Source organism: Cibotium barometz, chromosome 26, assembly GCF_041138505.1.
Source record: "Cibotium barometz isolate CiBa-2024 chromosome 26, ASM4113850v1, whole genome shotgun sequence".
Lineage (NCBI taxonomy): Eukaryota > Viridiplantae > Streptophyta > Polypodiopsida > Cyatheales > Cibotiaceae > Cibotium > Cibotium barometz.
This window is the reverse complement of record NC_141071.1, coordinates 40,819,463-40,833,145: the sequence shown is the minus strand read 5'-3', so window position 1 is coordinate 40,833,145 and position 13,683 is coordinate 40,819,463. Positions and strand designations below refer to the sequence as shown.

At 40.9% G+C, this 13,683-nt stretch overlaps 1 protein-coding gene across 1 annotated transcript; it reads right to left on the bottom strand.

Annotated features, from left to right (window-relative positions):
* Positions 1-2,808: 2,808 nt before the first annotated feature.
* LOC147623969 (protein MICROTUBULE BINDING PROTEIN 2C-like) lies at positions 2,809-6,582 on the bottom strand. The gene is made up of 5 exons (XM_086820626.1): positions 5,363-6,582; positions 4,963-5,058; positions 4,507-4,878; positions 4,061-4,240; positions 2,809-3,145 (listed from the first exon to the last, which is right to left on the bottom strand). Exons 1-5 carry the CDS (start codon positions 6,215-6,217, stop codon positions 2,927-2,929), a joined length of 1,722 nt encoding a protein of 573 aa, XP_086676752.1. The 5' UTR covers positions 6,218-6,582; the 3' UTR covers positions 2,809-2,926.
* Positions 6,583-13,683: the final 7,101 nt, after the last annotated feature.

Below are 13,683 nucleotides of genomic sequence, written 5' to 3'. Positions count from 1 at the left end.
TAGAGGTTGGTTGCCATTTTGAGTAGAGGAAGCAACACAAGGAACGCTTAATCCCATCAAATTTTTAACAACACAAGCAATTACACATCCATGGTGATGACTAAAAAGGGATGTGCATGGGCTAGGCCTTTGAGGGGGTTTGCTCAAGCATAATTTGATGCATTATCTTTTAAAGTACAATTGAGTTGGCACTTACTCTCTTGGGCTCTAACCAAGGGGTTGAACATGGATAAGAAGGTGTGCAAGAAAAGCAAAAGAATTGAGCAAGGTGAACTTCTTTTGAATGTATATTTGACAAGGTAGACTCTATACACGCAATGTAGGGTGGTTGCAGGATCAGGGTGCCCAGTTTTGTCTACTCAGGAATCCTGTAAACAGAAAAAAAACAGACATTTGTTTACCTTTAGTGGCCAATCTCTCCTAGCTAACAAAATAATTTCCTTTCAAGTTCTTTTGTTGAAACATCACATGAAAAGTTGAGAATATAAGATTAAGCATTATATAGTCGAAAGTCCTCATTTCCTTAAGTACAAAGTCAATGTATACACCTTATCCCAAATTTGGACTGATTCTATAAAATGCTAAAATCTTTTACATATAAACTCATATGAGATTTCCACTTTGGACCTTAGATCTTCACATAATATATACCTTAACTTGATTTTTTGAGAAACTTTTAAACTATTTGTCTATTTTCTTTAAATATTTGAAGGTCTTTAAAGTGTTATAATCTATGCCACTTTTGCACCCATAATAACTACCACTTAAAATGCTCAATCTTGTAGATCAAAAGAGTGGTGAATAGTGAGACATTAGTAGAATGTGGTAGTTAGTCAAAATTGTAAATCCAATGGTTGGATTTTTAATGATCTCTTTTTCAAAATTCTTCCAAGCTATCAAAAGACCTGTAAATATTAATAATCTAATTAATAAAATTACATTTTTAATGTAAATCATCTAAAACCTATGAGAACTAGTGTACTTGTAATGATGCATCTATGGAAAAAAAATAGATCACTCTAAGTATAAAAAGATCATTTTTATCATTTCATCAAAGTTTTGATTAATTCGACTAATTTATATTAATTTAAATAATATTAAATTAATTTGAGTGCATGTGTATTTTCTATGAGTTGCTTGATCTCATTTGAAGTACCTTGCCTCCCTCAAATTTGCTCTCTAAGCATTGTCTCAATCGAGTATAAACTGAACAAAACTAGATACCCTGATCTTACAAAACAACCCTATAAAAGTTTGTGTATTTTGTGAAGGCCTTAAAATACCAATTACAAAAGAGAGTAATTAAGCTAGTGCTATGTAGATAAAATGCCTTGACAAAAGATAAGAGATAGATTGTGAAGAGAGATGTGAAAATCATTTAACAAAAGAGAAAAATATCAAAGATGAAGCCCTTGTGATGAAAGTGTAGATTTGGATGGTGCTAATCCTTAACATGGTGATAGTGCAAAAGAGGTGGGTAAGCTAGGTAGAACACCATGCTAATGCAAAATGATAATGTTAATAGGACCAATGTATTGCGTATGAGTGAACAAATGTCTTACCCCAATAGGGTGCTTGCAATGATGAAGACATGCATGCCCTTCTTGAAGGTGTAAAAGGATCTAAGAATGCCATTGACAACAAAATTGAGAATACCAAGGTAAGTCACAAGAAGATTACGAGAGCATGTTGTTCCTTGAGTGTTTTTTTGGGTCTAAGGTGTAAAAGGGTCTAAGGATGCCATTGACGACATGATTGAGAATACCAAGGTAAGTGCACAAGAAGATTACAAGAGCATGTTGTTCCTTGAGTGTTTTTTTATTGTCTTCTAGATGATGTAAGTGAATGCAAGGGATAGGCAATGCCTAAGGATCTCACCCAAGAGGCTCTTGTCACAAACTTGGGTAGGACATATTAGTCTTTTGTTATGCACCTAGAGCTAATCCTCAAATTAGCAAGCCTAATGCAATAGGGTTAGGAAGCCTTAGGATTAGGAGATAGCAAGCAAAGATTGATGACCTAGGTTCAAAATTAATAAAACTAGGCTACTAGCTATCTATAGCAAGTTAGCTATTCATAATGACAGTTATCACTATATAAGTGATGCCTTGGCTTATTAATTAGTAGTCGATTGTGCAGTGCACTTGTGATGGGCATGTGCTTGGACTAGAGTTTCTACTCTCGTCGTAGACATGGCAGATCACTGATAGTCTTGCCGAGGGTCCTTGTTGGTAAGCACTGGTGGTATGGAACGCCAACGTTGTGGAACCGTAGCCCCAAGCTCAAGGGTGGTGAGCTTATGTACACCCCTTTTATTTGGTTTTCTCTAATCTTGTTTGGATTGTGTTTAGGAGATCTTGGTTAGTCAGGCCAGGCAGGCCTCTTGCATCTTTCCCCTCTCTATAGGTGATAATCCAGATTCTGTGTGTAACGCAAAAGTCTTATGTATGAGGTTTATGCACTACCTTATGTATGAGGCTTATGCATATGGCTAGTCTAGAATGCACATACGACACCCTAATAAGTTCTTTGCAGTTCTTTACATTATGATCTTCAACAAGGAGACCCACAAACAGCTGAAGGTCTTGCTATTGCTATTCGGGAGGCGAGACAATTTATTACAAGCTCAATTGAAAAAAGTAGTTTCCAGAAATGCACGACGGAATCAACCAGCCCCTGTCCTCTCAACCTGTAGCGCTTAATCCACCAAATGAAAGTAGCAGACCCAGAAATACACAGCACAGAAAATGTAGATTCTTCATGAAGTGTGACAAGAAGGATTGGAACAGGCAGCTGAAGTTTTCATAGCCAGAACACCTCAAACCTGCGATGAATGTAATGAAAGTCCAGTTTACATTTCCATGGGCACAGAGGACCATTCAAAGCAAGCCCACATAAAATACGGACTCTCTGGGCCTCTCTGTTCTCAAAGCTCATGAATATGGAAGGTGGGTCTTCTCAGAAAACATTGCAACTGTATTCGCAAAACACCCACAAGAGCTAGACATTCCTCCCTTGGAACATGCCTGGCAACTACCAGGGCAGCCAGATACATCTTCCTGATTGCCTCCATTGCCCTGACATCATGCTCTTGTTGTTGCTTACTTGCAGCATCACAATGAACTTGTGTGCCATTGTGAACTTCCTGCAATGCAATGCAAAAAACAAAAAAAAACAAAAAAACTCATAAGGCTAAATAAACATTCCTATCGATACGATTCATTAAGGTTAGCAGAAACACTTCATACATACCAAGCAACCACACAAATCTTGCCCACCATGTCTTGATAAAACGACTATACCAAGTGCAATCTTGACTACATAAGAGTCTATTCGCGGAGCTTCAAATCATCAACTCCATCATGCATAGAATAGATTGCATGCTATGGCATCCTCACTCACATCATAAGCTCCCAAGAGTGTGTAGGTTCAAACATGCATAGAAAAATGTCACAGTAGTAAACAAAAAGCTTCATGATAAGCCAACCAACTGAGTTTCTATCACTTCTTTGGAGGTGAAGGGCAGAGTTCCAAATCATCAACTCCATCATGCTATGGCATCCTCACTCACATCATAAGCTCCCCAGAGTGCGTGTAGGTTCATGCGTAAAGAAATGCCATGGTAGTAAACAGAAAGCTTCATAGATAAGCCAACCAACTGAGTTTCTATCACTACTTTGGAGGTGAAGGGCAGAGTAAGCCATAATGAAGGCTAGCACTAAAGAGAACATACATATACATCATAAGCTCCAAAGAGTGCCTCTAGGTTCATGCATGGTGGAATGCCAAGGTAGTAAACAAAAAGCTTCATAGTTAAGCCAACCAACTGAGTTTCTATCACTTCTTTGGAGGTGAAGGGCAGAGTAAGCCACAATGAAGGCTAGCACTAAAGAGAACATACATATACACACACGCACACAAATACAGAGTAGCTGGTTGAGTAATTGCTTGGACAGAAACAATTGATATAAACTTAGACAAAAACTTCATAACAAATCTGCATGTACCAACATAAAGCCATGATTATTGATAAATAGGAATAAGGGATAAGAGAGATCACCATTGAGGGCTCACACTGCCTTTCCATGCTCCCAGCATCGATCTCCATTTGCCATCGCAGAGCTGCAACCTCGCACCTCAGAGCCCTCACTTCCTCTTCACTGCTGGCATTCCTAGCCCTCAATCCTACACAAATCTCTTCGATGCTCTGCAAGAGCCTCTGCATGCCGTCAATGTCATTCTGCACAGGGTATTACCAGAAAGTCAGCATCTATGGGCAACACGTGATAGGCCGCTCCTCATATTGATAATGTTACCAAAGAACTCATACAAAGTGATAACGATGTCCTAGACTGCTCCTCATATTCATATGTGTTTGATTATGTTACCAAAGAACTCATACAAAGAGATAACAATGTCTGAAAGAATTCATAATACATGTCATTTGCAGAAATTGATGAGTGTGTATATGTGAAGTTCCTGCCCTCATGAAACATTAAGCTGTACCTCTTTCTGGGCTAGCTTCTCCCTTGCTGACTCCCACAAATGCTCCTTTTCAGCCACCTGTCTTTGTAACTCTTCAACCCTCCTTGCCAACACCATCGTTTCAGAACCCTTATCCTTGGGCTCCTCAAAGCGATAGTAAGACTCCAGCATGCCTTCCCTGACTGCCAGCTTACGCTGAAGCCCCTCTACTTGACCCTGTAGCTTAGCAATGTCCACTGCATTCTCATAAGAAACACTTCGGGGTGAAGGGGAAGAGTCATCTGTTTTAAGTCGTCGGGGCAGATTCTCTTGCTCTTCCCACGAGGCATCACCTTTCTTCTTCACTCTTCTGATGTTTCTGGAGGCCCTCCTAGAGTTCGCACTAGCTGCAACCTGCTGTGCAATCAACATGTTATGCAAAAAGGGACCTTCATTTCAGGTGTTGCATATTGCCTTTAAAATACTCCAATCTCAGACCTTCTTGGCTAGGGTTTCTTGCGATGGAGCTCGTGTGTAGACCATTGATGCATGATGCTGAAAATTCTTGCGCTGGCGGTTGTCCTCGGGATGTTCCTGCAAGAACGCCAAGAAGTAAGCAAATGAAGAAGACAAGATGGCAAGGTGTAACAAGAAGCATCATAATGAAATGGGTATAAACATGCAAATTAATGCTGAGAGCCACACACCCTTCAGACCTTATTTTTCTTGCTAAACCAGGAAAAAAGCAGCTAGTTTTCAAAACACTTCATCACTCAATGCTGCCTTCAAAACCATGACCTTCGTGCAATCAGGGTACAGCTAACCAAGTCAAAAGCCATCGTCCTTTTCTTGAAATGAAACAATCTTGAATCTGATGGAGAGAGCTCAGCCATCATACCATGCAAGTTTCAATGAGAGGAAACATTTCGACAAGGTTCTGATAAAGCTCTCTACCATCGCCAGTCCAAGCAAGATCCTGCATCATCTCTCTGAGCTGCCCTCCACCAGCCACCGTAGAGTCGTGGCCCTTCCTCCTCTGCCAAGAGCCATCCATAGAGCTACGTCTGTCATCTTCAGAAGCTCCATCGCGGAGGCTCTTCCAATCTTCTGGGAAGCTCTTCAGACCTGCAGGGCCACCATATTTAGATCCCCCATTTGCAGCAGAAAGGCCGTGGGCCATGGTCTCGAGCTTCAAATCGGGCAGATTCTGGCGCGCTTTGCGGAGGTGGAGGTCGGCAAGGGAGGAGTCCATAACGGCTGTCCAATTAGGACTAGGGTTTCTGTTAAGTTTCAGGTGGCCGTTGATGCGGGGGCGCTGTTCTTGGGAGGTGCTACTGGAGAGGGCCTCCGAGAAGCTCTCGGCTTCTCTGCTGGTGCTGCTGGCCTCGGAGGGAGGGTAGGGGGCTATGGAAGGGGACTTCTGCCACGCCGAGAAGTCATGCGGGAGCAAGTCTTCACGGATGCGGGGTCGGGGATACTCGCCATCGCTACTACCACTATACTCTGTGTCATCTACTCCATCTTCTTCTGCTGCAGAGCTGTCTTGTTTCTGCTCACCTTCGTCATCGTAGTCTTCATTCTTTTCTGCGAGGCCATGGGTGATCTCTGCTGCATCTAGTTTCTGCTGCTGCTGTTGCTGTGGATGATGGCTTTGCTTCTGTGACTTGGGGAAGGCGTTCACAAGCTTCTTCAAGGTGTGAGAAGGGCTGCTGAAGAAGGATTTGGTCGGAGTTTCCTTCATCAGCGCTGCCATGCATAGAGAGAGAGAGAGAGAGTGTGTGTGTGTGTCTGCGACTGAGTTGGGAGAGGGAGAGGGAGAGGAAGGGGGAGGGGGAGGGGGAGGGGGAGGGGGAGAGATTTAAGGCAGAAAAGGTTCCTGAAACTATGGCGTTTTCTCTCTCTACCCCTCTGTTCTCGCCAAGAAAATGGGCAATGCTACAACCCTCAAGAAACAGCCCCAATTCTTCTCTGTGTAGAGATCTCTACGCAGAGAAGAAGGGCTTCCTGTTTCGGAGGGAAAGCCTGTGTGTAGAGCTTGCTTGCCGTTGCTGCTGCTGCTGTTTTGCTGCGAATGCAAGTGGTACCGAAGAAGAGAGAGGTCACGGGAGAAGGCGCGCGGCTTAATTTTTGTATTGCTGTTATCTTATCGATCCTAGTATTGGTTGTCCAACAATGCCTATAGCATGGCCCTTTAGGCTCTTCTTAGGGACTCTCATAGCATGGCCCTTTACATCCAACAATGAGGCTCTTCCCATGGACTCTTAGAGCATGGCCCTTTCTACACCTGGGTGCCATGGATGGGCGGAAATGCATATGTTCGTGCACTGCGAAAAGGATGTCACCAACAGTAGACGAGAGCCATTTCCTCCAAGCAAAGAGGATGATCAGCAATGGGAGGAGTCACAAGTCTGTGACGCCTAGTAAAACATGTGCAAAAACAATTCCCAATGTGAAAATGATAGGCAGCTCAAGCATATAATTGCCATTCAGCATTCCCAATACGAAAATGATAAGCATGTGCAAGAGATCTGGACCAATTAGCCCAGTTAGAATTTGATTGATTTTTTGATGGCGACATGCAAGTGTAGGCAATTCAAATTCTCAGAAAAATAAGCGTGTTGTTTATATGGTTGCAATGCCTCCTTTGTTGACTCCCGTCCTGGATGGGCACAGCCAAGATGTTAAATGATGTGTGTTGTGTAAGCTCCTTGGGAGTTGTCATCACTGTTGATGTCTTGCCAATTTCTTCTTGGCAATTGTGTGCTCTATAAGCTTCTCAAGGAGTTTCCATTGCACGAAGATGCAAATGCTTATGAAGACTCGAGTAGAGACTCAATGCTATTTCTTTTTATGTTGCCAATGCTATTTATGTGGTGATAAAGATCTTGGAGCACAAAGATATTGTGAAGATTTGTGCCTAAGAGAATTGACAAAGCACTTTTTTTAGTATGGCCTTTGCTACTTTGTACAAGCATGGAATGTGGTGTAATGGCTCCCTAGTCAATGCATTAGCATGGCTACCTTTTTCTCCACAAACAGGTTGCTTGTTTGTGTATCCTTGCAATTTGTAGAAGAATAGATTTATGTTACAAATCATCCCTCACCAAGTCACACACACACACACACACACACACACACACACACTCGAAAATCACCCTTTGAACTCCAACTTCTTCTCAAAGCAAACATCATCAACCTACAAGAAGTCCAAGAACGTGCCCCATATGCTTCATTTCACACCTTCACATATACATCATAAGGCTGTGGTCTTTTTTGGGCTCAACCACATTGTTATAGATTTGCAAATGGGGCAAGGTGCCCATGATTAAGGTGCCTTCCTCAATAAGATTGTGCAAATCGTTAGTTAAGGATCACCTCCATATGTTACACCTTAGTCACTTGCACCGTATTGCACAACAAGAAATGTAGCCATGCAAGCACTACCAAGTAGGGCTAACAATGTGTTTTCATCCATGGCTCTTAGATGTAAACACAATATAACACACACACACACACACGAGCCTAAAAAGTGGCAGCATGTTTTAATTATCCCTTCATCTATTAGCCTACACGAGTGAAGAGTAGTTTCAAAAGATGGTGGGTTTTAACAAAAAGCATGGTTTCCTTAACCCTTTGGATTGATGTCTCCCACCTCGAAGTGGCATTTCCATATGATGGAGACTCACATATGCATTGCCATATGGAGACGCACAGATGCATTGATGTGTCCACAACCACAACCGCTCTGTGAACTTTGCAAGCTACTATGGATCGTTCACCACGTGAAGATTATGACATCATGGTTGTGATGCCATAAACATATTTTAGACATGCACAACTCTTTCTTCCACATGAACACGAAGAGGAGGGGTAGAATTTGGGAGTACATTCTTGGTGATGCAAGGTACATGAGCCCCTTCCTTGTCTTATCATCTTGTTTCTACCACCTACATGCTAAGACAAGAAGAGCTTCAAGTTTTGACTCATTCATGTCATCTTCATTTATCAAAATGCTTCTTAATGTGCATATGCTTCCAAATATTGTGATTACATGTTATGTTTTGTAGAACAATTGTATTAGTGACTTGGTAGGGGAGAAAATAGAAGTTCGAACATCCCACCTATATACCACCCCTCCCCCAACACCACCATTGTTTTGTAGAACAATTGTATTAGTGACTTGGCAGGGGAGCAAATAGAAGTTCCAGCATCCCACCTATATACCACCCCTCTCCCTCCTCCAACACCACCATCACTACCCTTAGGACACTAATCCCACTAGAAATGCTTTGCTAAAGTACATGAAAGATGGCCTTATGTAGCATTGAGATGTGAGAGCTACTCATTTGTAACATACAATACTATAGTCTATAGCTTTGGCATGTGTAGGAATAAACATTGAACAGATCATGTGAAGGAATGTACGAAAATGTATGGCCTTGGTACATGCCTGGGTTCCCTTTTGAGCCCTCTAATTTAAGGGCAAGATGTCTTGGATTAAAATTACTAACCCAATAGTTATGGGCACACAAATGTCTTTTCCTTGAGTTTGCAATCATTAGCAAGACGACTATACTGTTTTAGTGTGCAGCCTCGCCTAGAAGTGCTAGTGCCAAGTTATGATGTGTGGTGGCTACACTATTTTGGTGCAGCCTCACCTAGAAGAGCTAGCACCAAGTTATGAAGGGTGGTGGCAAAACCACCATGAAACTACCTACTTCTACTTCTACTTCTACTTCTACTAGTTCACACCCTCTTCCCTATGTGTAGGTGATGTTTCCACCCTTGCAGGGTTCATGGACTAGTGCGCTTCTCACATTAAAGTGTCCAATTACAACAGTCTTCAATTCACAAGCTACTAAGCATTAAATAGGCAAGGCTCGAGGTCGATGAAGGGTTAACAATCAAGTCATCAAGTCTCAAAGCTTACAAATTATGAGTTTACTAGTTTCTTCCTCTCTTTGGCAAATTGGGCAAATGGGTTAACAGTCAAGTCTCAAGGCTTACAGATTATGAGTTTACTAGTTTCTTCCTCTCTTTGCAAATGACAAGTCTTCCCAAAGTGCATAAGTCTCCCTATACTCCTCAAGATATTATGAGTTCACTAGTTTCTTTCTCTCTTTTTAATGACGAAAGGTAAAGGCAATGCCTTTTCTCAGGGCGGCTATAAGCCAAAGGTAGAATTAGCCTAGTCTTCTAGGCAAGGATGTCGAGAAGGGGAGTGATAAACCTAAGAAGAAAGGAAAATATGACTATTGTCAAAAGCCGGGCAGTTATATCAATGAATGTAGAAAAAGCCTAGAGAAGGAAAAGAAGAAAGAGTCAGGTGCATGGTTGTGGGGCTGATGCATCACCACATCAAGTGCTAAAAAGAAGAAGTTAGTAAACTATACACAGGATGATTGGGCATTCATTGTACAATGTAGTTATGACCCTTCTGTCCATGATGTATGCATGTCAATGAAAGATCAACATGTTTGGTATTTTGATAGTGGTGCTAACAAGCATCACTATTATCAAGAGATCAACAGGTTTGGTATTTTGATAGTGGTGCTAACAAGCACCACATTGAGAAGTAATGTGCTAACAACCACATTACTTCTCAATGTGGTTTGTTTTCTTCCCTTACGTCTACTCCTCAAGGAGGCACAATCACATGTGTTAATAACTCCTTATATCAATGAAATGAGTTAGTAAGGTTGTTCTCTCACTACTATAAATGGTGGCACAATCACAAGTCTTGTTTATGCCACACTTTAAAAAAACTTCTGTACCATTGCTAAGGCATGCTTAGTGGTCAGATTTGTTAATGATAGGTGTATCATTTATGTATAGAGTGATGGAGACATCACTATGTGGTATCCAATACTCTAGGCCAGCTTTACAAGTTGGACATGTATAAGATATTGACGTATAATGCTTGTTTAGTTACTACCACATGCTTAGTGGTCAGATTTGTTAATGATAGGTGTATCATTTATGTATGGAGTGATGGAGACATCACTATGTGGTATCCAATACTCTAGGCCAACTTTACAAGTTGGACATGTATAAGATATTGATGTATAACGCTTGTTTAGTTACTACCACATGTGCTATAAGTGATCTGGAGCTATGGCATGCCCGCTTTGGTCACTTGAATTTTGGTACTTTGTTGTGCCTTCAAAGGCAAGAGATGGTGTCAGAGTTGCCAAAGCTTGAGGCCCCTATCAAACATGTATGTGAGGGGTGCGTTTTGGGTAAGATACAACTGGCATCATTCCCTAAAGACAGATTAATAAGAGCTGTTCAAAAATTACATCTCATACATGGTGATGTATGAGAGGGGTACATTTTGGGCAAGATGCAATGGGCATCATTCCCAAAAGATAGATCAGTACGAGTTGTCTAAAATTTATATCTTATACATAGTGATGTATGTGGTCCTATGAGGACACCATCGATTGAGGGATATCTCTACTTTATAACTCCATGCACACGGGTGTATGCACTGAAGGCAAAGTCATATGTTTTTACATACTTCAAACACTTTGTTTCTATGGCAAAAAATGTATATGCATGTAAAGTTTTCACCCTTTGTGGAGATTTAGCGGGGTACATGTCAAAGAAGTTTCATGTATATATGGTTGAAAGAGGCATAAAACATCAATGCACAGTGCTCTACAGACCTCAACAAAATAGTGTAGTTGAGAGGGATAATAGGTTTCTCATGAAGATGACACATTTCATGGTCAAAGGCCAAGATTTGCCTCATGTTTTGGTTAGAGGTAGTTATGTGTGCCATTTATGTGCTAAACAAATGCCCCACCAAGGCCTTGTGAACAATTACCCCTTATGAAGCTTGGAATGGCAGGAAGTCCTCTATGGCTCATTTGCGTATTTTTAGTTATCGTGCTTATGCTCTTATGCCTAAGCAACAATGTAATATGATGGATGATAAGGCGATAAAATGCTTTTTGTGGGATACAACTCAGAAAGCACAAGGTGTAAACTCTTAATATCCGACCATAAAGTGGATTTTAATAAGTAGATATGTTGCCTTTGTTGACAACTCAGTTCAACCCATACTTTTATACCAAAAAAAAAAACAAAATGTCATAGGACATCTTTGATACACTCCTACATTTGTATAATGCGAGAAAGCCATATGTGGAGCAACAACAAGGTACTATAAATCAACTCCCCATACTAGTTGAATTGGCTTAATTTTCAGCCCACATATTAGCCTATTGATGAGGCGATTGTGGATGATGCAATGGATGAGGAAAGGGAAGTCATACAAGCATCTAAGAGTATGCCCAAATGGATGGTTCAAATGATGGATTGAAAAATGATCTCATAAGTAGGATGCTTGAAACAAGGGATGAGATTTTGACACCAAGATCGCAAATTGGTACATAACAGTTAGTTAAGGAAAGTGAGGTAACAATGTAGACAATGGGATGCAGCTAGCTTAGTGTCTTTTTTATCATTAGAGGTAAAAATGCCAATAGGGCCCTTGCTTTAGCAATCCTACCCTTTGGAGGGATGTGAAAGAATGGGTGGAGGGGATTTTAGAACCACATGCTAAATTTGGAAACAAACTAGAGGTTGATATCTCACAACCTCTAAGAGAGGATACTAATGCTCCTAGATTCATCCACGTTCCAGTCAATCAATTGGAACATTACTATGAAAGTAATGATACAAATGATGCCATTCTTATCCACTATAATGGGCAATTTCTAGATGGTGAACATGAGTGAGCATCATTACAAAGAAAGACTAGAAAAATGGGGAAAATCTACCTTATAATAAATCATAAAGATGGCTGATAGAACATCAACAAGACCCATGGGGTCTTGCAAATAAAAATTTATTTGTTTTGATTTTATCACACTTCATAGATATGAATTTCTTGTGCTAACTAGATTTGTATGATATCATACTTGGTATATCTTTCATGAGAGGCCAGGTTGATGCTTGATTGTGGGCCTTAGACCAAGTCTATTTAATGAAAAGACATCCAAGTTCTAAAGGTAGGCCTAAAAACTCAGAAGACTCATCCGATAGAGGGTAATCTCTTTGGAAATGAGTTGGTGGACCACGATAGACCAAATCACTTCAGTACAAGTGTGTGAAACCACAAATTGTTCTAGATGTTGGGAAAGAGGAGGACGTGATGTATGGATCCATCCCTCCTCTGAAATTAAGTGAAAATTGGATACTCGTGTCGTCAACGATAGATGTACCATATTCAAGGGCAAAGTACATTAATTTGGACTTAACAAAGCATAGTCCTTTGACCTCTATCTTGATGATAAGGGTTGGGGCTGTTTGGTGACGTTTTAGAATCAAAGTTATCAACAAGTTCACATAATGAGGCATCGCCTGCCAAAAGGGAAGTGCATCCTAAGATGGTCGAGGTGAAAGAATTATCAAGCTAGACATAACATCTTATGGAATAAACTGACAGATTCCTAGTGTACGCATCAAAGCTACAAAGGTGTAAAAAGAGTTCTTTGAGAACTGGGATGAGGAACTATCAATGGTAAGACACAAGAGAAACCTGAATCTCCAAAGAAGGGTGAGCCATGGCTTTCTAGATTGGAAAGGCACAAGAGAAATAGAGCCTTGGAAGAAGATGTGAACAAGAAGCCAAGAAGATTTTGGGCCAAACATAGGTAAAAGAAGATTAAGGAATAGACCCAAGGCTAGGCCCTCAACACTATAAAATATACACGGCGGATAAGCAAATAGTTGTTTGCCTCAGAGCCCAATGCTCTAATAAAGGTCATAAGGTGTTTCATATGACAGACCCACAAAGTTCAAGGAAGTAGACTTAGTGGAGCCTGGGGAGAGGAGCCCAAACCAGTGTTCAATTGCCAAGGATCTAACTCCAAAAGAGGAAAGGGAGCTAGTGGATCTGTTAAAAGAGTTTAAGGATTTCTTTACTTAGAAATATATAGACTTGAAGGGAATACCACCCAAGGTGGTACAACACACGATCCCTATCATTAAAGGATCAAGACCAACAAGGCAAAGGCCTCACCAAATGAAGCCCAAGAATTCAACCATTGTAGAAGAGGAGATTCACAACTCATTGCTATAGGATTCATTTACGAATCAATGATTATCACCCATCATCATTATGCCAAAGAGGAATGGAAATTTACGAGTGTGTGGATTTGAAAAAATTCATGCAACCACGAGCAAGTATCACTACCCCTTGTTGTATAT